This window comes from Branchiostoma lanceolatum, chromosome 19, assembly GCF_035083965.1.
Source record: "Branchiostoma lanceolatum isolate klBraLanc5 chromosome 19, klBraLanc5.hap2, whole genome shotgun sequence".
Lineage (NCBI taxonomy): Eukaryota > Metazoa > Chordata > Leptocardii > Amphioxiformes > Branchiostomatidae > Branchiostoma > Branchiostoma lanceolatum.
In genome coordinates this window covers 1,126,409-1,153,638 of record NC_089740.1, presented here as the reverse complement: position 1 = coordinate 1,153,638, position 27,230 = coordinate 1,126,409, and the positions used below count along the sequence as shown (strand labels likewise).

The 27,230-nt window shown below is 41.1% G+C and overlaps 1 protein-coding gene across 3 annotated transcripts; it reads left to right on the top strand.

The window, feature by feature from the left end:
• Positions 1-1,349: 1,349 nt before the first annotated feature.
• Positions 1,350-25,525, top strand: LOC136425648 (uncharacterized). 3 transcript variants are annotated; one of them, XM_066414569.1, is made up of 5 exons: positions 1,350-1,583; positions 19,158-19,415; positions 21,380-21,619; positions 22,856-23,014; positions 23,703-25,525. In XM_066414569.1, the coding sequence occupies exons 2-5, from the start codon at positions 19,208-19,210 to the stop codon at positions 23,906-23,908; spliced, it is 813 nt and encodes a 270-aa protein (XP_066270666.1). In that variant the 5' UTR covers positions 1,350-1,583; positions 19,158-19,207; the 3' UTR covers positions 23,909-25,525. The 3 variants fall into 3 exon arrangements, with proteins under 3 accessions (XP_066270666.1, XP_066270668.1, XP_066270667.1); XM_066414571.1 differs by lacking the exon at positions 1,350-1,583 and adding an exon at positions 2,388-2,630; XM_066414570.1 differs by lacking the exon at positions 1,350-1,583 and adding an exon at positions 9,128-9,316.
• Positions 25,526-27,230: the final 1,705 nt, after the last annotated feature.

The following is a 27,230-nucleotide window of genomic DNA, read 5'->3' as shown; positions in this document are numbered from 1 at the left end:
TCAAACGATTGTTCATTGTAGCCGAAATACTAAATTAAATTATCCTTTTTTCGTCTATATCTCGTGTCAAATTTTTCATACTGCATGCGCACTGCATGCCTGTCTGTTCAGACATCGTGAGATCTAGACTTTCATCAAAATGTCTACACTGCTCTGTTCCACGAATCTAAAATGGAATGTCCCTATAAGCCATGGATTACATTTGTGTGCAGCCATTATCCCGATCACATGAGTCTTTCATCGGAAAACCACGCACGATCGCAGCGGAATGTAACATCCAAAGAGATATCCTTTTCTGCACACGATAGTGAAAAATTGGACTTGTCAGCCAGATTTGTCTGGACACTGTTTACTAATCTTCAGACGATTTAGGTCAATGAAATACACCGCATACATACACTCTTTCCGTCCCAGTTCCACGTTTTCTTTCCATTCTGTTTTATGGGTGTGAGATATCTAAGTTATGCTGCGTCTATCAAATTGAAATTGAAATTTGTCCTTTTTCGGTCCCAGCTTTTCGTGTTTTGGTACTGGTCGCACTCGCTGCAAATGATAGCACAAAATGAATATGCCGCTGATTCCCTATGATAGTATTACTGAACAAAACAAATATCATTTGATGTGTTATAATACGATATCAGGGTACAAACTTACCAACCAGCGATGTTACAAACAGTAACGCTCATGGATTGTTATTTTAAATTCCTCCACGAAAAATGGAGGATGGTATTGTTTTAGCGTGTCTATGTGTCTGTCTGTCTCTGTCTATGTATTTCTGGATGTTTGTTTTCAGCATAACTTAATAACGACTGGGTGAATAGTGACGGTATTTGGTATGTGGTTAGGCCTTGGGAAGGCAAAGGTCAAGGTCGATTACATAAATATGCATAGGTCATGTAGATGTTAGGTCATTTGCATAATTGAAATATTTCATGAGGCATGAGGTCTCCGACCGCTTGATTAGTTTAAAGCTTTACATTTCTAGTGACATTTTTTACTAAAGTGTCACCAACATTTGGGGGTGTTTTTGACGTTAAAGTACTAAGTGTACGAAAGACAGCGGATGTCTGAAACGCCTGACTGTTTCAAAATCATATGATCCAGTGAGTAACTGTTTTTGACATATCTGATTACCAGGATGTCTAACCTTCATCGACGTAAGCGTAACATATTCTCCCCTGACTGAGATAACAGGTAACCAGTCGTTCTGTAATCATCGGAGGTTTCTAACGACTCACGCCGCGGCAGGGAACGACATTGTTTCCCCTTTCAGTTGGATCATGATAATCACATGACTGACGCACTGACTAACATTATACTGCGGGAAACATCCTGGGTAGTTGGAGTCATATCCTGTGACCATACGTGACGTGCGTACGACTGTTCTGCAATCAGCGCGATCATACAGACGGCTCTCTCCCAGGGGAATGAAGGGTAATTTCGCAGCCTCGCAGTGCGTCTGACATGTACCCGTCATGTGTCCTACCGTGTGCCTGATTATGCGGACGAGTCCACTTTGAAAGGAGGGTTGTCCAGGTTGCGATGATACTGCCCTGGGACTAGGTCATACACAGAGCCAAACGGTGAGCACTTAATCGCCAGTTTCGACGTTTTCATGTTCGTATATCATAGAATCTAAGATATTGCTCAGTACTGGGCAGTGAAAGGTCCCTGGTTAACATAAATGTTGCGCATTTTTCTCAAATAGTTGGGAAATCATGTAACATTAGATTCAGGTCGTGACTAAAATTCTAGTAGTTTCTACATGTGATGCTTACATTTTCCATCGATATTCGCGCTTTTCTGTAAATAAAGAGAATGGTATGTTTCGATAATCGGCTAGGAAGCTGACGGAATGAACCTGTCACATACAAAAATGACGTCGCTTAGTGTTCGCCTTGAATGGACAGCCTAATTGCTTGTGTCTGTGGAGCGAGAAGGTAGGTTAGGGAAGGGAGGTGGATCCATGATAGATTGTTACAAGCACAGCGGCGACAAACGTAGAGTATAAAACACGACTTAGTATTCAATCCATGCACCGCAGTGCCCAACACAATTCAGAGCGCCCCTGTATGTCACGATTTGCGTGTTTTCATGTTGTACATGCTCTGTTTTTCAATGACAGCGGAGTAGGCACACTGATTTCTAGTCACCAGGATACTGGGAATGGACCGTGAAATGACGGAACGTTTAAAGGACAAGCATTTGGTTTGTTAGCAAACCGCCTCGCAAATCGATCACTTAACTCGTTTGTTAACCAATTATATCAACAAAAGAGCTTTCTCCAGCCAACCAGCATTCAACCTGGTTGGATGATCCATAAACCAATCATGGCAACGAATCAGTAACACCGCAGGAAAAGCAGTCAGCCAATCATGTAGATTTGATAGATTCATGTCCGCATAGGGTGCGTACTAAAGAGACGCTGTGTTGTATCGGCCCGTTTCGTTCGTCCCCTCCGGATGAGCAGAACTTTACCAAGGTGTCCCCAGATTCGGCATCGATGACAATTTCATCAGAGTTTAATCCTCGACCAGCGGGATGACGTCACTGCCTAGCGACGCACTTGCATACGACGGACGAGCGGGAATTTCTAGCACTCTCGTTTGACCTGATATTAGATTCTGAAGGTCAGTCGGGTGGGGATGAATACATGACAATCTCAACCTTTTTCTGTTCTAAATCGCCACTGTAATCAAGCCGCCTGGTAATTGATTGTAACCAACAACCACATATTTTCTACGACGAGACGGTATCCAGAATCGTTGATTTATCAATCGTATTTGTAGAGAATGAGAAAAATGATTCTTGACGGTTACACTGTTTAATTCCCTGTGTGCATAGAGCCATCAAGGGCAGCGTTTCTAAGGGGGGACGTCATTGGTCATTAGTCTGGGCTTGGACTGATAAATTATGTAAGGACATCCCAGTCGTACAGCAGTGTTTGGGGGGGGGGAGGGGTCTGGGATTGATAATTTTGGTTCATTTTGTTCAAATAGGAGGGGTGGAAATATAACAAGGATGACGGAAATCCATTGTGCCCAGAAATCAAAACAATAACGATATACTGACTGGAGGGGTATGTGTGATTTTTCACCACTCTCCCCCCTAAGGCGGTCTTTGGAATGACCCTTATATCTGGTTACATATAAGGTAATGTGGTTGACAAAATCCAGGGCTTAAATCCCACCGGCATTAAAGATGAGCGCTGAGTAGGGCTGACTCATTTAACTTTCCGCGTGGAGCAAGCGACGGTCTCTTATATATTGCCATCCATGCTTCACGCAGGTGATACAATTTGATAACAGCTTTGTTTTATTATATGACACATAATGCTCGTCATACATACAAAGATATTCAGATACATAGATCGATAAATGTATGAGTACATGAATGGATAGTAAGATGCTAGATAGATAAATACATAGATAGATAGATAGATAGATAGATAGATAGATAGATAGATAGATAGATAGATAGATAGATACGCATTGTAGATAGATACACATTGTAGATAGACAGATAGATAGATAGATAGATAGATAGATAGATAGATAGATAGATAGATAGATAGATAGATAGATAGATAGATAGATAGATAGATAGATAGATAGATAGATACATGTAGATAGAATGACGCTTGAGTTCATAACCTTATAATCTTGGATCTTCATGATTTTTGGTTGGTTAGTAGCCGTTGTGTGAAGGAAGGTCATCTTCAATTATAGTTTTCCTGGCGTTTTCCAACAGTACTGCAGCGGACTTTGTATGTTAGTGCGTTTGTATGTAGGCAAAAAAAGTGACGGAAACGTTGATGGATCTTCATGATTTTGGTAGGCAAGTAGCGGTTGTGGCAATGGAGGTCAAGTTGGAAAATGGTTCACCTGGCAATTTCCGTTGGTACTGCAGCGGAATGTGTATGTATGTGTGTATGTATGTATGTATGTGGACAACATAACTCGAGAAGCTGTTGATGGTTCTACATGATATTTAGTGGATGGGTAGGATTTTTGTGTTGCAGATAGTTCATGCCACAGGAAGTAAGTTGTGTACGTTTGGGTCCCCTGGCGACTTGTTTGGAACTGCAGTGGGTGTTTTGTTTTGACATTCGGACATGAATAACTTGAGAATGGGTAGACATATCGTCGTGATGTTTGGCATGTAGATTGCCCTGATAGTGTTTTACATAATCAAGTACTAATTTTGCAAATCAGGACCTAATTTGCATAATTAAACAAATAGCCCTGCAAAAGTAGGTCATGTAAACAGTTGGGCAACTGTACCACTGCTTAAGGTACTGAAAAAAAAATTTACTCTATTCATGTCCAGTTACTGTACCATGTCTTCATCACGTTCAACTTACAACACTGCAATATCAAACCATTGGGCCCCATATACGTGTTCGCGGAACTCTAGTTTTGTTATTAAAAACGTGTTATTTCTACCACAAAGATGAAATTTAGCACTGGAAAAAGTATGAAAACATTCTATCGTCTTTCAAATCAACACCATTTTTTTATTTGAGATCCTCTAGAAAGTAGGGATTCTCTGGTAAGATATCTAAAATCTGAATAAAGGTTAACTGTTTATTCCCGGTTCTGTCATGTACCTAAACCTGTGTACGGATACATGTACCTGATGTGCTACGTTAAGGTGCACATCCCTACTGTACAGTAACGTGAAAAGACCAGGCTGTAGAATGACGGAAAATGTACTTGACCCTTGCTCCTGTGTACGTGTGCATGTGAATGCCATTGAAGCGCATCCTCTTCAAACTACATTGTGGCTTGAAAGTTAATCTGTGCTGTACAATGAATTATGGAAAAGGACTACACTTGTAACCAAAGCCACCAGCAATAAGGAGATACTCCCCATTCGACCTTTCCTGCAGTTTGAGGGGTGAATTGACCCCAAGAACTACGTAATAGCACTAGAAATCCAGGAAACCTACTCACAACATACAATGGCAGGGGCAGATTAACCTAATACTGGTCAATCTTTCTCAAAAGATTGAAATACTTTATCTATATATTTTACTGGTTTTCAATGTCATCTTGTCAAACAAGGATAGATTGTCGTCATCTTGTCAAACAAGGATAGATTGTCCAGATAATTGTAAAAATGTTATATAATTAATCCAATATAATATCCGCAATTTTCAGAAACTTTTTTTTGTTTTTTTTTAAACCATACTTGTGTTCAAATAGCTCAGCATTCAAATCAACCCTGTGAAAGTTGTATCAAAGTTTCTAATTGTATCTACATTTCCAACTTGAAAATGTGTTTCTCACAGCTGAATTAGCTCTGATATTTGTGTGTTTACAAATAAGGTGACTACTTGGTATGTGGATAAACCGGTATAGACTAGAGCTCTGTGATATTGTACACTGTAACTGTCAGCCAATGTTTCACACTACCAGACAGCATGTCGAGCCAATGTTGCATCATTCTTGTTTAGATGTCGATTTCTTTATGTGTATCCATACTTCAATTCTTTATCTGTTGTCTCTACCTCTCTTGATGGGGTGCCCCTGTGGTGTAGTGGTCTGCGCCTTTGCTACTCTGCCACATCTGGTTCAAATTACTTGGACCAGAAGGACTGGGGTTCAAGCCCCACCTAGGGCACCTCTGGACAAGAGGCGCATTGAGTCATACCAAAGACTTTATAAAAATGGTAACGGTACATACTTATGAAACAGTGTGGAAGTTAAACACACTCCACTGCCAGTGGACTAGCCCCCTGCTGCAGTGATTGCACCACAGTGTGGCCCCAGGGCTATGAAACGGAGATGGGCACCGCCCTATACATCAATTATGGTGTGGGAGGATTTTAACTTTTAACTCTACCTCTCTTGAAGGGTAACTTCGGGCACTTGGCAAACTGTCTTATCCAGGCCACTCTCGATGTGCCTCTGCGGGCAGTAGCAGACTGAGGTCTGATAGATTTCGGTAGCTTGTTTTTTTATTGTTTTTACAGTACAAGCTTGACCTACTTCAACATAAGAATTACAAGTCACCAAATTTTGACAAGTCCGTCTCTTCAGGACAAACAAGAACCCACTTTCTTAATACACGTCATATCCGGACGTGTGACGTGTGCAACGAGTCAAAGGTGATTGGAAGTCTGTACCAGCCCCCGTCTCTGTATAAAGATGTCTTATCTCCCATCAAGAAATTTTCTTGTTCAGCGCCCAGTATGTCGACATTGCCGAGTGAAACAGAGTGTCTTGTAGATAATGACCGGGGTATGGTTTAATTGTCACTGGCGGAGTTACCTTATGAACTGGCGCCTAGCGCCATCCTCGTCCAGTAAACCAATCAGGCTACATGCCGTTAATTAGATTTAAAAACTATAGGATCGTTCGTAAGTTCATTAGAAATTAACATCATCGATTTCACTACATACATACTATACAGTGCAAATATTCTTAAGTGAATGTTTTCTTTTGAATAAATCAGTTCTAGAAACAGAGACGATGTGGCGCCACACTCAAGCCATAAAACGTATTTGCAATACTAGAGTTCCACGACCTCATACCTTCGCCAAATGATTTTAACCTTTATGACTGACGTATTAGGTGTGTTTCTCATCAATCATAAATCATACCAGTTGATTGTCTTAACACAGTAGACCTACCTTGCAATTGTTGATTCTGCTTTTCTATCACCCCAAAAGGCGTCCAGACGAAACAAGACAGCCCGTAGATCTATAAACTGTACTCTTTCCCAAACGCGGTTCTGGCAGTGTGAACCAAGCCTGCAACACAAGTCTGCTATTGCTATTGTGTTGCTTGCTACCCTGACTGGGCTTCCAGGGGCAAATGGAATCTTATCTTACCGCGCGGTGACAGTCAGATACACAGACAGGAACCAGCTGTGGTGACAGACATTAAAAAAAAACAGCTGCAACTGGCCCTGCAGTGCAGGGATCAAGGAGGTTAATTGAAATTTTCTCAAGTTTCTCATACATAGATTGATTTCTTTCGTAAGAAATACCCTTGTACTCAGTCCAGGATCTTGCTACACCAAAGGAACAAGACTTGGTGCTTTTAAAAAAGGTTGTGTTTGACGCACGTTAGCTTGTTACATCGTATCTCCAAGCAGATGTAGAACAATGTTTTCGTTTATGATGACAGTATAGTCTTAGCATAATTTGATTCAACGATGTTCACATTCACATGCCACAAAAAAGGATTAAATGTATGAAATTGCCGTCATTTGCCAGTGTGGAATTATAGAAGTTACTCATTAAGTATGCAAATTAGGACCACATTTGCATATGTTCTATCTATCAACATGCCTCTCTTCCTCAGTTACAATTTGAAGAGTCATGTCATGGAACAAAGCGGATTTTTAAAGTAGCCTCATTAATTATGCAAATTAGAATCTGATTTGCATAATTGTCGTCCAATCATACTAAGCATCACACAAGCTATCCACATACCAAAAATCATGACCATCTATCAAGGCCATCTTGTTATAGTATTTTCTCATTAATTATGCAAATGAGGTCTTCATTATCATAGTTCATATCAATTGATATTTCTCTCTTCCTCAGTTACATGTCACATGTTTCAGAGTCCTATCATGGAATTTGGCAGATGTATAAACTTTCCTCATTAATTATGCAAATTAGATGCTGATTTCCATAATAAGTATCTAATCATGTACATCATCACTCAAGCTATCAGCTTACCAAAACTCATTACCATCCATCAAGCCCTTCTTGAGTTATTCGCTTTCAAAGTCAGACGCAAAACCTGCTCCTGCAGTTAAAAAAGCCGCTAGGGGGCCCAAACCCACACCACTTACTCTCTGTCCAAAGAGCTATCTACCACTCACAAATCAGGACCATAGCGTGTCCGGAACACGAGATATCAAAACAGGAAGTTCCACTGCAGTACCGTAAGAAGCCGCTAGGGGGCCCAAAATCTAATCGTTTTTAGGTCTCATCAAAAGCTACCAACATACCAAATACCAAGACAATCCATCAAGGCATTCTCGAGTTAAGCTGGTCCTCTACACACAAACACACACAACCACCCACCCACCCACAAACGCTACCCTCTGCATAACCTTCTCGGCGAAGGTAACTAGAGTTCCACGACCTCATGATCATAGCCTCCCAAATCATGTTAGACGTTACGGCTTACACCAAACGACTTATTACAAAGGTTGATTGTACCAATAGCGTCGTCATTTGCATAAATGACATCAGTTGGTGGTCTTCTCCACGCAAAGAACAGAAGTTGGTCAGAGTATAAAAGTCTTGCCTTGGTTTTTAGAAGGCTATTATACAATTTTCTGGCCAATTGTGCAAATGAAACCCTAATTTGAATGATTTATAATTATATCTAATTATTTTCACATTTACTTATTTGATTTAGGTATGAATTTTTATCATTTGCCACCATTAAATTATAGTATTTTTTCCTTGATTATGCAAATAAGGTCTTAATTTTGCCTGACTTAGGTCTAACTCTTTCTCAGTTGTCCCGTGTTTGAACAGGCTTATCAAGTCCTGTTTTGCATTAAAATGACAATCATCACATCCATCTACACAGTCACCAAGAATATTTGTCAACACCTTCTTGAGCTATTCTGAAAGAAAATCGGCCGCTGTATTTGAAAAAAGACACTAGGGGGCCCAAACCTATACCACTTGTTCCTCAAGAAAACGAGCTATCTACCATTAAAATTGTGACCATGCCATGCCCAGAACACGAGGTACAATTACCGGAATGTTCCAGTGCAGTGTCATAGAAAGTCGCTAGGAGATTCATAATCAGACCTTCCCTTCGTTTTGCCGACACCTACCCAATTACCAAAAGTCGTATGGATCCACACACAACGTCTTAAGTTATGCTGTCTACAAACAAACAAACAAACAAACCCACAAATGGTACCGAAACATAACCGTTTTGGCAAAGACAATAAGGAACATAAGACCCAACAAGACTATTTGATAGAAACTTAAGTCTTAAGTGTTTGTTATGATACTTCCTGTGCAAACACAAAATCAATATAGATGTGCCCCATATCTAAGTTACATCACGCAGGCGTATTTCCGGATAACAATTTATGTACAGTCATCGGAATGTCATTAATATTCATGAGATTTGGCGACGGAGGGAACGCCATTAAGTTTGCCAGACTGGTCATTATTTGGTACTATATCCTCATGATATGTTATCCCGGTGGAATTGTACGTCCCGTGTTTTCTTAGTGCCTTTCAAAAGGCACAGGCGTTATGTTGTTTTCCTCGGGTAATGATAGAAAGAAAGGATTTATGGCGAACATCAACAGCGAGAAATAGGTAAGACATTCGTGTACAATCTATTCAAGGTGTGGCGATTTTAACTTTTGATATAGGAATGCCGAGTTAGCTATCCATGCGGCCAGCATCTAACTACCTCCTTAACAAATTGATTGCTAAAATATGATTGATAAAGAAATATATTTTGAATTGTCTTTACCACAACGTTTTGCTGAATCTGAGTTTCCCGAATAGGATTGTGAAATGCACTAATGCAAAACAACTCTTTCAAAAGTAAAAATAAAAGATGCACAAAAATAGGCAACTAACTCCTTTTTTAGCACAATGACAGTGTACTGTTGGGTTTTTGCTGTCTATCTACAATATCAGCAGTGCCCAAAATGTTTTTATCTCCTCCGACCAGTAACGCAATGGGAGAAGATCAGGACTCTCTACTTTGACAGCATTTTGGTTAGATTTATTTTCATATTTTGCCAACAGAAATACAAAATGTCCTAGAAAAAGTGATCTGTGGAGGAGACACTAGGATTGATTTCTGAAAGCTCGCCTCTTGGCCAAGCAGGAACTTTTTTCAAACGCTAAATAATGCCCTGGATTTATCGTGATAAGAAGGAAAATTGAGACATCAATCATTGCTGTTCTTTTGATCCTGTCAGATAAAACATATGGAGGGCTGTTTGAATCGTATTCTAGACAGGTATCCATGTGGCTGAGTCCTTATGTGTTATAATTGTACAAATAGTCGTAGTCTTGAGCAAAAAATGTGTCACAGGACAAAGCAATGCAGAACCATTTTATTATTTTAACGTTTCTCTAGTAAAGCAAGCAATTTAGGTTTTTGAATCGTTTAATCTCATGGTTAGAACAGGTTGCCCCCGTTGTCTGTCAAACCTGTTTCTCGTTAACGAGCCCTTTTTTTCGGTGACCCGTATTCTTCTGCGTGCATCAAAATTTCATCAGGGTTTTGCACGTACATCGTCGAATTGTTTAACGTAGGCAAAAAGACATTGAGGTCAATACGTATTGGCTGTGCATAAGTCATACAAAAGCTGAGTGACCTCTGAGGGGCTACATACATCACGCCATCGTGGGGAGGGGGGCATTTTTACAACGCCAGACATGCACACATCGACTTTTGGTATGTCAGAAACTGTTTAATTATTAACTCAGCTGCCACTTACGATTGTTCACTGACGTGTGCGACTGAAAGGTTCTGATTTATTGTCGTGAAATTCTGGTTGCAAATGATATAACGTTACTTGAAGGGGAAAATTATTTTTATAATCTTTACGACATTTTACAATACTGACAAAAATTCAATATTTCTGATGCCATATTTTCGTTATAAATTATAAGAATAATGCAACATCCTGGGTCAACCTTACTCAATAATTCAGCATCTTGTCTGCGCCAAGTGAAATCATGGTGTACTGTACTTGATTTGCTTATAAAACACTAAGTCACTGGTTACTTAACATAAATGTTAGTCTCATCCCAATTTACATGGATACAATCTAGAATCTCACTTATATTTGATTGGGGGGGGGGTGTCTTCAATCTTAAAACCCGCGTGTTAGTTTACTGCTTATACAGGTGACTTAGACGATACAGGGACCTTCTGCCTTACCTCTTGTTAATTAACCGTCTTGTTAACTAACCCTAGCTAAATTGGCATTTTGACTTTTCATTGTTTTCTCATCAACAGATTAAGAAAGAATTGTAGCTGTGCGGAGTATTGATAGCTGGTCATGAAAGAATTCTGATTTTGTGGACCATATGGATGACGTCATCAAATTTCATTGCCCTTAATTTGTTTGTTTTTTCTATGAGAAAATACAGCACTTTGGTACATAACACTGCAATGCAACTATGTTTTTTATGTGCATAATGATCAAAGCTACAAACGTACGTTCATATATATATATATACTTATCATATGTAGTTATCAAAACATGATAGTTTTTACCTAATAAAAAATCATTTTCTAATAACTATGGGCACTTCATAGATTTTAATTTGTGCAAACGTACGTTTGTAGCTTTGATCATTATGCACATGGAAAACGTAGTTTCATTGCAGTGTTATATACCAAAGTGCTGTATTTTCTCTTCGAAAAAATCATATTGAGGGCAATAAAATTTGATGACGTCATCCATATGGTCCACAAAATCAGATTTAGAATTCTTCCATGACCAGCTATCAATACTCCGTACACCTACAGTTTTTTTTCTTGAAGGAGTTTAAGGAATGATGTTGTGCGCACGTTCGCAGCTAGAACTCACGATCCCGTTGTCGCATTGGTATAGCTATGGTCACACTAAACTCACGTCGTACCTGCGATGGGGTTTCTTCCGTCATGACAGCGCCGTACGTCGTACGTTTGGGAAAAAACCGGGTGCAATAGTTAACACATACAAAGTGGTGGTCACATAAAACGTAGGTACATCGTACGATGGGTTTTTTTAGTGTACCTAGGTCAATCGCAGGTCAACCGCAGGTAAATCGCACGTAAAAGTAGCCATCGCCGAGCGTCCTACGCCGGAAAATACAGCTATAGATGATTTTGAACATGTTCAAAATTTTGCTTCCGTCGCCGTACGATTTTTATTGCCCCCAATACAGACTTCACTACGGCCTTCTTTTTATATAAATGAGATGAAAAATTTATACATTTCGACCGTGCTCTGATGGTTTCAGTTTTCCCTGATATTGTCGATGTTGTTGAGAAGTGCAGCCACCAGAGCACAGTGGCAACTGGTGTATAGCGCGACCGCTGAAGAGCCTGCTTTCAAGGCTACGATTTTCCACGTGTCAGATCGAGTATCGCGCACAGGTGATGCATACGATTATTTCATGGCTATACACACGTGGGTTCATAATTAGATCAGACCTCATTCCCTGAAGAACCTACCCAAGGACTTATGGCGTGACGTCTGTATGCTATACTCTGGTGTCACGGCTATCATGAAGCTGGCAGACGCCCGGGAACAGCAGCACAACCAGCAGGACGACTAGAACTGAGTTTTTCATTGATATCAACGATTGCTTTATGTTGTAAACATATCATCCTGTATCTCTTAACGAAAGAAAGATACTAAAAAGACTGAAACTTTCATTTTGCAGTTAATTGCTGTCACATGCACTTCACTTTCAGAGAAATCCATATAACGTTATCAGTACATCCCACTGAAGATATGTATCAAACCATAAAGAAATGTTGTGCTCCATGATCAGTTGGAATGTTTTCGTTTCACCCTCGTTTTATATCTTTACTTCTGAGTGGTTGTTTAAGGCAATATTGTGTACATAGGTGTGTTATCATGTAAGATCAACGCAATTCAGAAGTGCATGTATCTGTACGAATTATATGTACTTCTGTGAGGTTGTTTCAAACAAATAAAGAGTTGAGAAAGATTTGAGATTTGAGAAATTACTGTAACGTTTTTTTATAAATTCGAAAACAAAACTGAATAAGGAGGCGTTCTAATACATTAAAAGAAAAAGGATGCGATGCAACAAAACGTTATTTTGTCCAAGCCAGTTTGCCCCGGATGTGAAAGGGTGATTTGTAAAAATTATTTCATTAACATATCTTGATATTAAGGGGTGAAAAATAAAGTTACTAGAAGACATATCTTTATGCTTATGCGTCTCTGTTGTCATAAACTAAAAACAACTGAAGCTATCATCAGCGCACATATCTATACATGCAAATCGGCCTATATCATATGGTGCTGCCATGGCAACGAACCCACAGGGCTATTGTAGTACTGTTTCAGATAGACTCTTAGCTGTTTTCCCTCTATGTTTGCCACATCCACCCCCCCCCCCCCCGCACATTTCGCATCTCATCCAAACATCCCGGCCTGCCTCCATGCCCCAGGGACAACTTGCCCCCCTGGCCCCAAGTCTCTGTTTTGTAAGCCTGGGTACCTTTCTCTCATGAGATTATGTAAACATATAGCAGCGCTCACTATGCGACACGTGACAAATCGCACGACGCCGGAAAATTTTGAACATCACCCGACGCTCTGCGATAGCTGATTTTACCTACGATTTACCTGCGATTTACCTGCGATTTACCTGCGTTGTACGGGAAATGCATCGTACGTGCATCGTAGGTACGACGTGAGTTTGGTGTGACCGGGCCTATAAGCCCCGGTCACACTAAACTCACGTCGTACCTACGATGCACGTAGGATGCATTTCCAGTACAACGCAGGTAAATCGCAGGTAAATCGCAGGTAAATCGTAGGTAAAATCAGCTATCGCAGAGCGTCGGGTGATGTTCAAAATTTTCCGGCGTCGTGCGATTTGTCACGTGTCGCTCATCTCATATGTGTGCACGTTTCATCTGACCTTTGCAAGATGGTGATGCCACCAGAAAGAATCAGGCTGGTGTGGCTGCAGATACAGCTAAATAAAGTACAGGGAAGGCAAGCTGTAATTTTGGCAGCCCTCATCAGGGTTCTGCAAGAAAGACAAAATGCGAGAAGGCGACGGAGGTGGTGGGTGAGGCCGTGGAGCCAGCGGCGGACCTTACTAGGCCAATACGACACACTTTTGATTGAGTTGGCTCGAGAGTGTGGTGGGGACTACTACAGAAACCAAAAGCAGTCGAGCGCATAGTGAGCGCTGCTATATGTTTACATAATCTCATGAGAGCAAGGTACCCAGGCTTACAAAACAGATACTTGGATGAAGAGGGGCCAGAGGGGCAAGTTGTCCCCGGGGCATGGAGGCAGGCCGGGATGTTGGATGACATGCGAAATGTGCGGGGGGGAAATGTGGCAAACACAGAGGGAAAACAGCTAAGAGTCCTTTTGAAACAGTACTACAATAGCCCTGTGGGTTCGTTGCCATGGCAGCACCATATGATATAGGCCGATTTGCATGTATAGATATGTGCGGTGAGGATGGCTTCAGTTGTTTTTAGTTTATGACAACAGAGACGCATAAGCATAAAGATATGTCTTCTAGTGACGTTATTTTTCACCCCTTGATATCAAGATATGTTAATGAATAATCTTTACAAATCACCCTTTCACATCCGGGGCAAACTGGCTTGGACAAAATAACGTTTTGTTGCATCGCATCCATATTCTTTTAATGTATTAGAACGCCTCCTTATTCAGTTTTGTTTTCGAATTTATAAAAAAACGTTACAGTAATTTCTCAAATCTCAAATCTTTCTCAACTCTTTATTTGTTTGAAACAACCTCACAGAAGTACATATAATTCGTACAGATACATGCACTTCTGAATTGCGTTGATCTTACATGATAACACACCTATGTACACAATATTGCCTTAAACAACCACTCAGAAGTAAAGATATAAAACGAGGGTGAAACGAAAACATTCCAACTGATCATGGAGCACAACATTTCTTTATGGTTTGATACAAATCTTCAGTGGGATGTACTGATAACGTTATATGGATTTCTCTGAAAGTGAAGTGCATGTGACAGCAATTAACTGCAAAATGAAAGTTTCAGTCTTTTTAGTATCTTTCTTTCGTTAAGAGATACAGGATTATATGTTTACAACATAAAGCAATCATTGATATCAAGGAAAAACTCAGTTCTAGTCGTCCTGCTGGTTGTGCTGCTGTTCCCGGGCGTCTGCCAGCTTCATATAGCCGTGACACCAGAGTATAGCATACAGACGTCACGCCATAAGTCCTTGGGTAGGTTCTTCAGGGAATGGGGTCTGATCTGATTATGAGCCCACGTGTGTATAGCCATGAAGCAATTGTATGCATCATGTGCACCTGTGCGTGATACTCGATCTGACACGTGGAAAATCGTAACCTTGAAAGCAGGCTCTTCCGCGGGCTCGCTGTACACCGGTTGCCACTGTGCTCTGGTGGCTGCACTTCTCAACAACATCGACAATATCAGGGAAAACTGAAACCATCAGAACACGGTCGAAATGTATACATTTTTAATCTCATTGGTATAAGAAGAAGGCCGTAGTGAAGTCTGTATTGGGGGCAATAAAAATCGTACGGCGACGGAAGCAACATTTTGAACATGTTCAAAATCATCTTTAGCTGTATTTTCGGTGTAGGACGCTCGGCGATGGCTAATTTTACGTGCGATTTACCTGCGATTGACCTAGGTACACTCAAAAAACCCATCGTACGATGTACCTACGTTAACTGTGACCACCACTTTGTATGTGTTAACTATTGCATCCGGTTTTCCCCAAACGTACGACGTACGGCGCTGTCATGACGGAAGAAACCCCATCGTAGGTACGACGTGAGTTTACTGTGACCGTGGCTTTAGGCAGTCGTATCAGAGAATCAAAGTTTTTGCGGGAAAGGAATATGTTGGTGTCATCGGCATAGAGTAAAGAATTGTTACGTTTCAGACCAAGTGCACAGAATAAAGGTGTGTAGTTCGTAAGACCGGGTCAGGTGTGTGACATTACAGATCAGGTGAACAGAGCTAAGGCGTGAACGTATTACGTGTTTAACTTGGCTTATCGTCTTCTAGGTTGCGCGCGATGATTTTCTACACCGCAATGTTCAGCTTTTATCGTTAATGTAATATTTCAAAAGCACCCCTAACTTGGAACAAACCATTGATTCCATTAAACCATTACTTCCATTAAACCATTATTTTCGTAACGTTTTGTGAGTGGGCGCTGGGAGGTTTGCTGCTAAGCAGATATTGGGTCGTCATTTGTCATTTGTTTGTAAAGCAGCTTAAAACCAGCTGATGTCTGATTCCTGTTTCCAATTAACGACTCCAAGCAGATATTAGGCTGCGGCTTTCTACACTGCCTTTAACTGCCTGTATCTGTGATAGAGAGGAATATCGATAGATATCACTTATGCAAATAAAGACCTAATTTGCATAATTGATTAAGGAAAGACTATAATTCCGTAGTGGTGATTCAAGAGAATCTCATTCTTGTGGCATTTGGAAGTCAAGTAAATTTGAACATTATCAGATATAACTCATGCAAATTAATGCCTCATTTAGGTAATTCATTTTAAACAAATGCTACAATAGCCTTCTTTGCTAAGATCAGACTTCCATACTTTGACTGTTGTTTCTGTCTGGGTCTCCACACCCATAAATCAAGATCCTTTTGATGGATTTGTCTGTTTATTTAAAGAGGGTACCAAACACCTTAGCCACACCGCAAACACCATAATTACTTCACGGATGATTGTGCCCTACAGACTCTTGATAAGGATTTTATCTAAGGCCACAGCATGTAAATTTTATGGATGACATCAGTGCGCGCATTGATTTTCACCTGATTTTAAAATAAATAAAAAACAAATTTACCCTTCGGCAATGGTCAACATACCGAAAACAGTAGGATATATTGCAAAGTACTGTCAGTTTTATAGTAAATACGTTCTAGATCATAAAAAGGCATTTACACATATAAGAATGGTGGAAAATCCGCACACATATGCGTTGTACAATTATTGTGTATGCAAGCTGAAATAAGATTATTCCTCGTCCCCAAGGTACAGGAAGACACAGTGTAGCCCTCATGCCAAAATTGTAATAAGATATAGCCTGTAATTGCTGTCCCTATGCCATCATTATCAAATTCGATAACAGGGTCAGATGAAGTAACTAATGTCATGCATTGTCTAACTGTCTGTATTTAGAAGATAGAAGGACAAGACGGATGATTTCTAAGGCGCGAAAGGCTAGTCTGTAAGAGAACTTCAGTTGAGGAAAAATGAGCAGAGCCAGCAACATGTAGCCACAATCAGTATGCCTCATGACTCAGGAGACTCCCGTGCCCAGTGTACCGGAAACCTTGTCTCTGCCGTCTTGATGCACTATATACAAACCCGGATCTAAATTTATAGTTTGATTATGATTTTAATGCTGACACCAGTGTTAGTTAATGTTTTATTGAATACAGGGACAAAAGACTTGTTGTAATAACGTGTTTCTTTGCTTCAAATCTCTTACATGCTTTATGGTATTAGAGTTTGAAAATGTGAATGTCTTGTTTTTTCTTTTTTGCCCGCCTTGTTTTTTTTGGCCGCGCACACTAAATTTGGAGTCTGCAGAGGATGTCATCCATAAAATTTACTTGCTGTGACCTAAGGGCCCTGTCGCACTTGTGCGTATATGCAAGTCCGCATGAGTTGCGTATTAGCAAGTTTTTGTTTGCAGCCGAAGAAGTAATTTCTTTGGTTCGATAACTAGGCTGAACAACGGTAGGTCAAAGTAGAGAAGAACTTCTTTCCTGCAAACTTCACATAAACCCAATGAATGTTTATACGCAACTCATACGCAATTGAATATACGCACAAGTGTGACAGGGCCTTTACATGATTCTGTGAAGATTTTAGAGTAGACTCAAAGGTACATTCGACATACATGTGCTAGTAGTACAATTAACCTGTATAGGTTGTAAGAAGGGCATCAAGAAACAACTATCCATATTGTGATGTTTGTTATCGATGCTTTTATTTGAAGAAGATCAGCAGTCTATAACGTAACTCTCATCTGTTTATTTACATTCTGGTCTGTGAACCTGTTACCAGCCTACATGCGAGATATTTTCACCAACTGTACGGACAGGGCAACTAGAACAACACGACAAAGCGAGTCTAACCTACTGTATGTACCAATGGTCCGTAGACAAGAATTTAGAAGATCTATCTCCTACTCAGGTACAACTCTATAGAACAGTCTGACACCAAACATGAGAATGGCGCCGTCAATTAAAACATTAAAAATATGTTGCGACGAGTAACTGTGGACTGACTATGATTACTGAATACGGAATGATTTTATATCGTTGACCTATTTTCAGATACCGAATATTATGAAATATTGAATGTAACGTTGTCTTTTTAAGCAACTGGTTATTTCTATTTTCCTATGTTATGTCAAAAAGACCCCTGACCTCCTCCGTTGAACTCTTGAAAAACGGCCTCGGCCGAAGAGTATGTAAACTTTCAAGGTTAGATACAGGTTGAAAAAGAACATGTTGGGCACGGTCGCCATTGATTTCAACCAGGATGCTGGTGCGATATACGATTAGTCATACTCCATACATCCCCTAGGTGGCGTTTCATTGCTACACTAGTACTAAGGCCAGTTACCACAACGGAGGATTGCATATTGGTGCTTGACAGAATGTCTAATGGATGAAAATGGAATTTTTCTTGTGATTGCTGCTAATTGATCTCCTACCTATCGCAAGTGAACCAGCTGCCGCTAAGTTTGTTTTCTTGCCTGCCCAGAAAACAACCTCATGGTGTAACACACCACGTTTGCACTAAACAGTAGAAGCTATATATCCGGACAGATTTACTTGATCCATTCACACCTGGACGGACCCTACCCTGGGAGTATCGGATAGCGGAGCTTGGGTTTGCAGCGGAAAGTGGGGCGGGGTCGGTCTTCGGGGGGCAGCGGGAGGGTGGGCCGTGAAAGCTTGGGCGCGCGTGCGGTGCTCCGTGGCGCTCCGATTACGGTGCCTGGACTCCCAGGGTAGACGGACCCCAACTCTTTTCCTGGTGAAAGTGTGGTGGGTTCTTTAAAACATGCTCGAGGTGTGGCTCTATTAGACGACGACGTCTCTTGCTGAAGCTAGGCACTCTGAATGTAGTTAGGCATTTCTTGGAACGTCTAGAACAGTCCTAAGCATGTTGCCAAGTCGCCCTGATTGGCTAGGGAACCTCCCACATTCAGTTTACGCCGATAGACGGGTGTCAAGCCGTCTCCACCATGTGGGAATTGGGCACATTATCATTAACTGATAGATTGTATAAAGCCAATAAAGGATTCTATTTCCCAATGACCCACAGATCTAATCTAATAGAGTTTTTCACGATGGTTTTCATTATAACCTGATAGATCAGATTATCATATGTTCACAGATCACCACCTCTCTCTCTTGAAGAAAGCTCGAAACCATTTCAAGAAGAAAATGAACATTCGTCAGCACATTGGTGTCATCTTTACCTCCGTGGGTCTGCTACTGCTTATGATGGGAACTATAACACCAGCGTGGACGTCGCACCAGATCGGCATCTGGCCATCATGTCACGAGAACACAACCATAGAGTCGCCTGGCACGGCCGGGTTATGGGAGGAGTGTTCCAACATGTCGGGCATTCCTCATTGGGTGTCTGTTGGTGAGTAACCTAGCCAGTGTTACACACTCTCTCGCTGCCAGGGTCTGATTCAACTTTAAAATTATGTTTTTACTTAAGAGAAACATGATTATCTGTTTTTGTTCTGCTTCTTCGTCCTCTTCTTCCATTCCAAACAAATAAGGCCAATGACCTGGACTAGACATGATGGTTACGAATAAAGTAGCAGACACCCTGTGATGTTCGATTACATGATATAGCAAGTGGCAGGACAGAACTGGAGGAGCTTGTCACCACACGCTAGTTCATGAATGTGTTTCATTGAGAGCAGTATTTTGTTAGGCTTGTTAAACCATGTGAAAGTAAACATTAGGTACTAGGTATTTCTTACAAATGTTACCTTCCTAATTTTTTGCCATGCCTTAGAACAACAAGCCTAATAGTATAAAGTATCATGTGCAGTCTGCACAAATTCTAGGAATTGTACAGGAATGTGTCCACAAGAATTCCATGTCCCCAGGAATGTTTGAAATGTGACTCCACTGAAACCTGTCCCGTGGCCAGTCCAGTGGTTGATAGGGAAACTTTGCACTTCTGATATTTTTTTCCTGGGATGTTTTGTTATAGGAACATATTTTCTTCTTACTCAGAAAGGCATATTTTGTACAAATCAATGCACATAGTGCATTATAGATATTGATGAAGCTGCCATTCCTTGGTAAAAAAAAAGGAGGGGTCATGCGGGAACATTCATTCTTGAAAACTGGGATAGTCGGTCTCAGTGAAAAACAATCTTCGTGACAGCAACATCCTGCCAGCAGTGAAAATAAATCTTATTTTCAGGAACTTCCAGCCGATTCCCAGGTTTGAGTTGACTTATGTTCACCTCTATTCAGAGGCCACCGTCGCTATGACAATAATGGTTCCATTGCCCGTCTTGTTTTATTTCACTTCAGATCACAACAAAACACGGCTGGTAAGCCATTTGGATATTTTGGGTTGCACTTACTTGATTATGATGACCTTAGTCTTGAAAAGTTTAAGGTTATGATTATACCCATCAATAAAGCAATCCCGAAGAAGCTTGTTCCATGAGAATATAGTTCTAGAAAAAAAAATCTTTCATATTCAAGCCAGGTGACTGAGAAGTACCCGTAGAAGCTCAGGATTCTTTATCACGAAAGAATCAATCCAATAAGAAGCTTCACGATCCCTAGTACGCATACGCAGGGTCAAAAGTGACAGGCCCCCAACTCGTTAACAGTTCTTGTACCTGTACATGCATGCCCATGTATATACATTGTACCCGTTACATTTGTTGTGCAATAAACTTTTACTTTACTTACTTACTGTATATATTAATGACAAATATGGCCTCCGTCTGTCGGTTTGCATAACAATGTCTATACGTGCTTTGTTTATGTCTCAGGGGATTTACTTTTGACATGTGCAGTTGGATCCATGAACGGGCTTATATTCCCTATCACCATGGAAACCAGTCGTCACAGCGTTCGACAGGCTGATGTCAGTCTGACAACAAGCTGCCCATGTTAGCACATGTCGATGATAAATCAATGGGAATAAGATGTCCCTAATTCTCCTCACATAAAAGGGTTGGTCATCAAGCTTCTAGGGGTCTGACCAGTGGGGCGGGGGGGGGCGGTCTACTGGAAGCTTGATTTAGTCAGGCTAGTTAGAAATCACTGAGCACCGTGGTCACCTGTTCTGGAAACAAACAAACAAATAAACAAACAAAGTGATGATGACGTTTCCCCAGTTATATTATCCACAAGTGAGGAAAGGCTCCGCTCACGTTGTGTTCATCAACACACCAATATGTTTCACAAGTCCGATTCTACAAGTTCTTATTTACCATATATATATATATATACATAGAGAGAAATATAATCCATATAAAAAGGACTGGGGCGAAAACGATCACCTTCTCAGTGTACAAACCAAAACCAAATAATACTAAAGATGTATGTATCTCTATGATGTTTCAGATGCCTGTACCTTGTCTGAATTCTACTTCACACCCAACACCGACTGTCCCGGCGGCATCCTGGACCGCGGGATCATCTACGCCGGTACTCTGGAGGACTGCGCCGCGGCCTGTTGTAGAAACCCGATGTGTCAGTCTTTCCAGTACAACTGTGCTCAGGTCTGCTACTTAAAGGAAAAGATGTGCACAAGATCGCAAATGAAGGGATCATCATGTGGCAATATGTACAATCGCCCACAAGGTAAGGTTCCGTACGTAATTAATTATCTTCAATACAACTTTCCCCTCCTTTGAACACGTTTACTAAGTTAGCGGAACTGAAAACCTTGATTCCAATGTGTTGCCACTACCAAAACACCAGACGTTAGAATTAAGTTTGTTTGTCTTTACGAACAACGGACAACATGTCTGATGCGGACTCCTTTCTGTAGATCATTTTCGCACACTTTCCATGTCAATGAAGTGCGCTTGTTGCATTTCAATCAACCGTAGCTTAAGCACTAGCCTGCAAGATGTTTTGTTTTACTATTTTGTCGGCAGATATTCCCCATCTGTGATACATATACATTTCATAGAGGTCAGGATCAGAAGATCTTTGAATGTTCGAAAACGCTTGAACTACGATTCACTCAAGTGCATACATCTGCATTCCCTCCATGTTGGTCCTGTAACCGTCATCCCCCTAGACAACCTCCGGCCGAGAGCTTGTGTAAACACAGGCTACTTATTATCCACTTAAAGGGCATAAGACACCAAAATACAGCATATTATCTGAAATAAAGGAGTAGCATCATTCAAGGAATATAAACGTTTAAAACGAAATACACACCCTTCTGATGTTATTTAACATTGAACCATCATAAAACATACTTCCATGGATCCAGGTCTTTATTCTTATCTGATCTTCTAACCAGGTGATTACATTAATCAGTGACTAATGCCCAGTCATGACGTCACAATGAACATGGCAGCCGGTTCGGAACCTTACACCATGGCTTGCGAAAAACATTATTTGATGAGCAAACAGTGCTTAATTATGGTGATAACATTCAATTAAAGGACACAACAATATCTATTTTGTTTGCTTGTGAAAATAACGTTCTTTCCGAGCCGCAGTGCAATTTTCCAAATCGGCTGTCATGTTCATTGTGACGTCATGACTGGACAAATCACCGATTAATGTAATTACCTGGTGGGAAGAATCAAAAGCCGGAGGTATGAAGTTTTGATGGTTTGATGTTCAATAACATCCGAAGTGTGAATATCTTGTGAAAATTTCTATGTTATTAAGCAATAGTATTATGTTTTATGTAATTTCAGGAAATTCCTAATGTCATTGGTGTCTTATGCCCTTTAAAATATAGGGTTGAGATACCTTGGTGACTGTATAAAACTGGCTACACATTGCAAATTAATGCTTGAAACCCTTCTGGCTGGAGCAGCCTGTGAATGACGATGATCTTTTCTCCATTGTAAGCCCACTCGACGGCGTACCACATAGCCCGCTTCTGCATCATGCTGTCCACGATGCTGCTGCTGCCCGGCGCGTTCCTGGCGGTGTCGGCCGCCTGTAAGGGAGACCTGGACTCAGCCGTGGACGGCTACACCATCTTCACAACGTTGATCATCGTTGGAGGTAGGTCGACATATTCACATCCTGTAAATTATACAGAATTGCACGCACTACTGCTTCCAAAGCAGTGAGTAGTATACGCTGAGCCAATCAAAAAGGCATGCTCATGACAGATACAAAAACTGGAAGTTCTGCTGCAGTGCCAAGGTCAGTCGCTAGAGGGCCCAAAATTGACCAAGACTGTCGTGTCACAACACTTACCCATACACTAAATATCATCCCAATCCACCCCGAGGTTCTTAAGTTAGTGTTGTGGGAACACAGACACACACACAGAACCAAACCAAAAACTATATCTTCGTTTTTTATGGAGGCAATAAATGCCTTGAATCTTGATATATTCTAATGCAACAAATAGAGTTAAATATTGAGTTATCTTGTTTAGCATGGCAAGAAATCCGCTATCATTCTAAATAACTGTTACTTCTCTGAAATGCAAACTATGCCTGATGTGTGTTGACATCGCCCTGTCCTGACTCCATATCTAGTATGTACTAACCAAGGCCAGTTTATATGTAGCACACACGAGGTTACGGCATCATTGTTGAAGAAACATTCAATGTAGACAATTGTATATATTTGTATTTTTTAAGTATTATTCTCTTTATATATATATATATTGACTGAATTGTTTATCTATTGATTAATATATTCATTGATTGATTGATTTATATTTGTTCCATACACGTAGGGATAGCTGGAGGCATCGGAGCGGCCTTCTATACGATTGACCATGAATTGTATGGCATGGACGTTCCGTTCAGTGTCTCCTTCTATCTGACGTGGGCACAGACCTTCTTCAGCGTTCCCGGAGGATTCTTAATCTGGCACAGCACCAAGGATGACGACGAGATGGAAGCACCGATAACTAACAAGGAAGATTTGGAGTCACCTTAACCCTCCGTCACCCAAGTCTGGCAAAGTATCAAGGAAGATACTGGCAATGGAATCACTTTAACCCTCGACCACTCGAATGTATCACCCGAAAGTATCAAAGAAGGTATGAAGTCACCATAACCCTTTAGCACCTAAATCTGGGGAAATATTATGGAGTCACATTAACCCTTCACCCACTACATCACTGTTGAGAGACATCAGCGGCCACCGAGATCCACGAGATAAATATGAAGGACATCTTGACAAATTGCTACATGAACACTGAACAGCTAGTATGTACATCCGTTAGTGCACCAACATGGAGACGGACGCAGCTATATGTATTTCAGTGAATCGCAGCTCAACGATTTTGGTACATTCGCAGATAACCTCTATCCAGTATGTATAGCTTACAAAAAAGAATGCAAGAAGAGTATGTAAAAATTGCCTATGAAAATAGAACGACGCGTGTAGCTTGAGCTACGGTCCGTTGAAAGGCAAAACATGGACACCCACATGGCGGTCAGCACCTGCCCGCTTCATTGATGGAAAATGGGTGAAAGCGCTCTAGATCTGTCCCGGAGTGGGAATTACACGTATAAGGAAACACTGGTTCATGAAATATATCAATAAAATTGTTAAGACATTAATCGTAGTACGAGTAGTCAATATAATAGTGTGTCCGTCAAAATGTGTGCTAAGAAGTGTGCTAAAAATAGTACTAAAACATTCGGTAGAAACGTAGTCGCAAAGTGTTTGCAAAAGCAAAGGATGTCGCAGTGGATGTTATCATTGTCATTTATCCAGCTAAAACAATCTGTACGCATTTACCCTGCATCATAGAGGCAGATCGTCTGCAGAATGGATAGTAAGGGCCGTCAAATACAAGGCAATTGGAACTTGAAGTGACAAAGTCTACATTAAGTTCTGCAAGTTAAGGTAGCCTACGGACGCTCCGTATTCATAACCATTATCTAACCCTAAAGTCAGGTAATATCATCTTCATCGCAAAACTCGTGTGTCTTATCGTGTGTATATCAAGAGCGATATTATAATAATAGTGTTCTTGGCATTATTTTACACGAATCTCTTGTCAATTTGCCAAAGGCTCTATTTTTCACGAATGTCGTGTATATTTTACGTGTTTTGTACAGTAGAGATCCTATAATATAGAACTGTAGTAGTGAAACAATTATGTCTGTGAGTCTGCAGGGCTTGTTCAATACTCGATATGGAACAATAGTACTATATGACGTAATCTAAGGTATCCTAGGGCACCTGAAACAGGTAAATCTACATATCTGCTGTGTGTAGTGAAGTAGAGATGTGATTGTATGGTGCACTTGTAGCATGTATAGATAGATGAAGAGACAACCGCCGTTAGGTTGATATTGTCTTAGAATCCGTCGCGCATGTATCTATCTGGCATTCACTCTTCCTGCTGGTACGTGTCTTTTGAGAAAGTGTTAGAAGCTGATGTCGTGAGGTTTTTCACACATTGTCAATAAATAAACAAATGAAGCATTCCGCTCTGTAGGGCACTATAAAAAGCTACAAATGCTAGACTTTTATAGATATGTACGAAAGCCGGGATTGCATAATGCGTACATGTGAATTAAACAGCGGTGTGCTCACCAATCACTGTGTAATTTTCTGTATCTGTATCTATACAGCTGGTATAATCACCATTCGGTGTAACACACGAATGTCGTAGTCTTTACCAGGCTAACTACGACTAACTGACTGAGCCGAGCAAGGAGAGCCTAATGTTGCCTGCACACCTCAGGTCGCTGATCATCAGTAGCCCCGGGTCCCCCTCTCTCTCACCTTAAGGTACTGATTACAATAGGGCTTCGCCTGCAACTGAGCCTTAGTGACCATTGATAGAATGCTTTGTAGTCTATAGTTATGCCCCTTGTTTAACGGGTGAGGTTTAGAATATTTTGAGCGTATTTCGTACTTGTGCTATCTCGGTTCAGCCAGCGATCCAGCGATCTAATCTAGGGAATGTTGGATATCAACAGGAGCGGTGACTAGGAGCCCGCTGGTTAAGAACAGGAGCAGTGACTGGGTCCTGCTGGTTACTAAAAGGGCGGTGACTGGGTCCCGCTGGATAAAGGAAAGCGGTGATTGGATCCCGCTGGATATTAACAGGAGCGGTGACTGGGAGCCCGCTGGTTAAGAACAGGAGCGTTGACTGTGGGCCCGCTGGTTACTAGCAGGAAAGTGGTGACCGGGTCCCGCTGCGTAGTAACAAAATGGAACTCCACTACACATGCATATTACTGGCCCTTTGCCTAATGTTTAGCAAAGCCAAACCAGGATCTCAGCCAAACACTAAACAAGAAATAAATGAAGGACATGTCACATGTACTTTCAGAATTGATTGTACCTCTGACTGGGCCACGTTTGCTTTTATGATTAAGCACAGTGGGATAAATGGGACTTATTTCAGCCGCAATAAGTTACTGATGCACAATGATAGTACAAAATTGTCGCAGATTATGATCATACTGCTTCTAAGTGGGGATGTTGAGGTGAATCCAGGGCCCAGGCCACCAAAATGCCCCTGTGGGAACTGCAACAAGGCTGTTCAGAATACCCATGGGGCTATTTGCTGTGATGAATGTAATAGATGGTATCATAAAGACTGCATTGGGCTATGTTCTCAGGTATACACAGTATTAGAAACGCACAGATCATACTCATGGATATGCTGTGACTGCGGTGTACCCAACTTTGCATCAGCCATGTTCGACATCACCGATGACAGTTTCCATTCCGTAAATTCATTTGATACACTGAGCTCTAGCACAAGTTTGTCAGATGACACCCCAATGGCCACATCCACTCCACTTAGATCAAACCAGGGCAATACCCACATGAGAGATCATGGTTACAAAGAAAAGAGGACAAGGAAACAAATGTAAACTTCTGCTGGTAAACTGCCAGAGTGTTCGAAACAAAACAGCTGAACTGGCGACTGTCATTGACACTTACAAACCAGACATAGTAGCAGGCACAGAGTCATGGCTCAATCGAGACATAGCAAGCAGTGAAATATTCCCTGACAACTACATAGCACACCGCAAAGACAGGCAAAACGGCCCTGGAGGTGGTGTATTCCAGACCAACAGGGATGATTTGATTGTCACTCACAGACCTGATCTAGACAAAGATTGTGAGATTCTTTGGACACAAACTCAACTTGCAGGAAGGAAACCGCTAATGATTGGTACATACTACAGACCTCCATCTGACTAGGGCAATAGTCTAGATGAACTTGATAGGTCTATAGATAAAATGGGAGCCAAGATTAACTCTGACAATGTGATCATCCTCG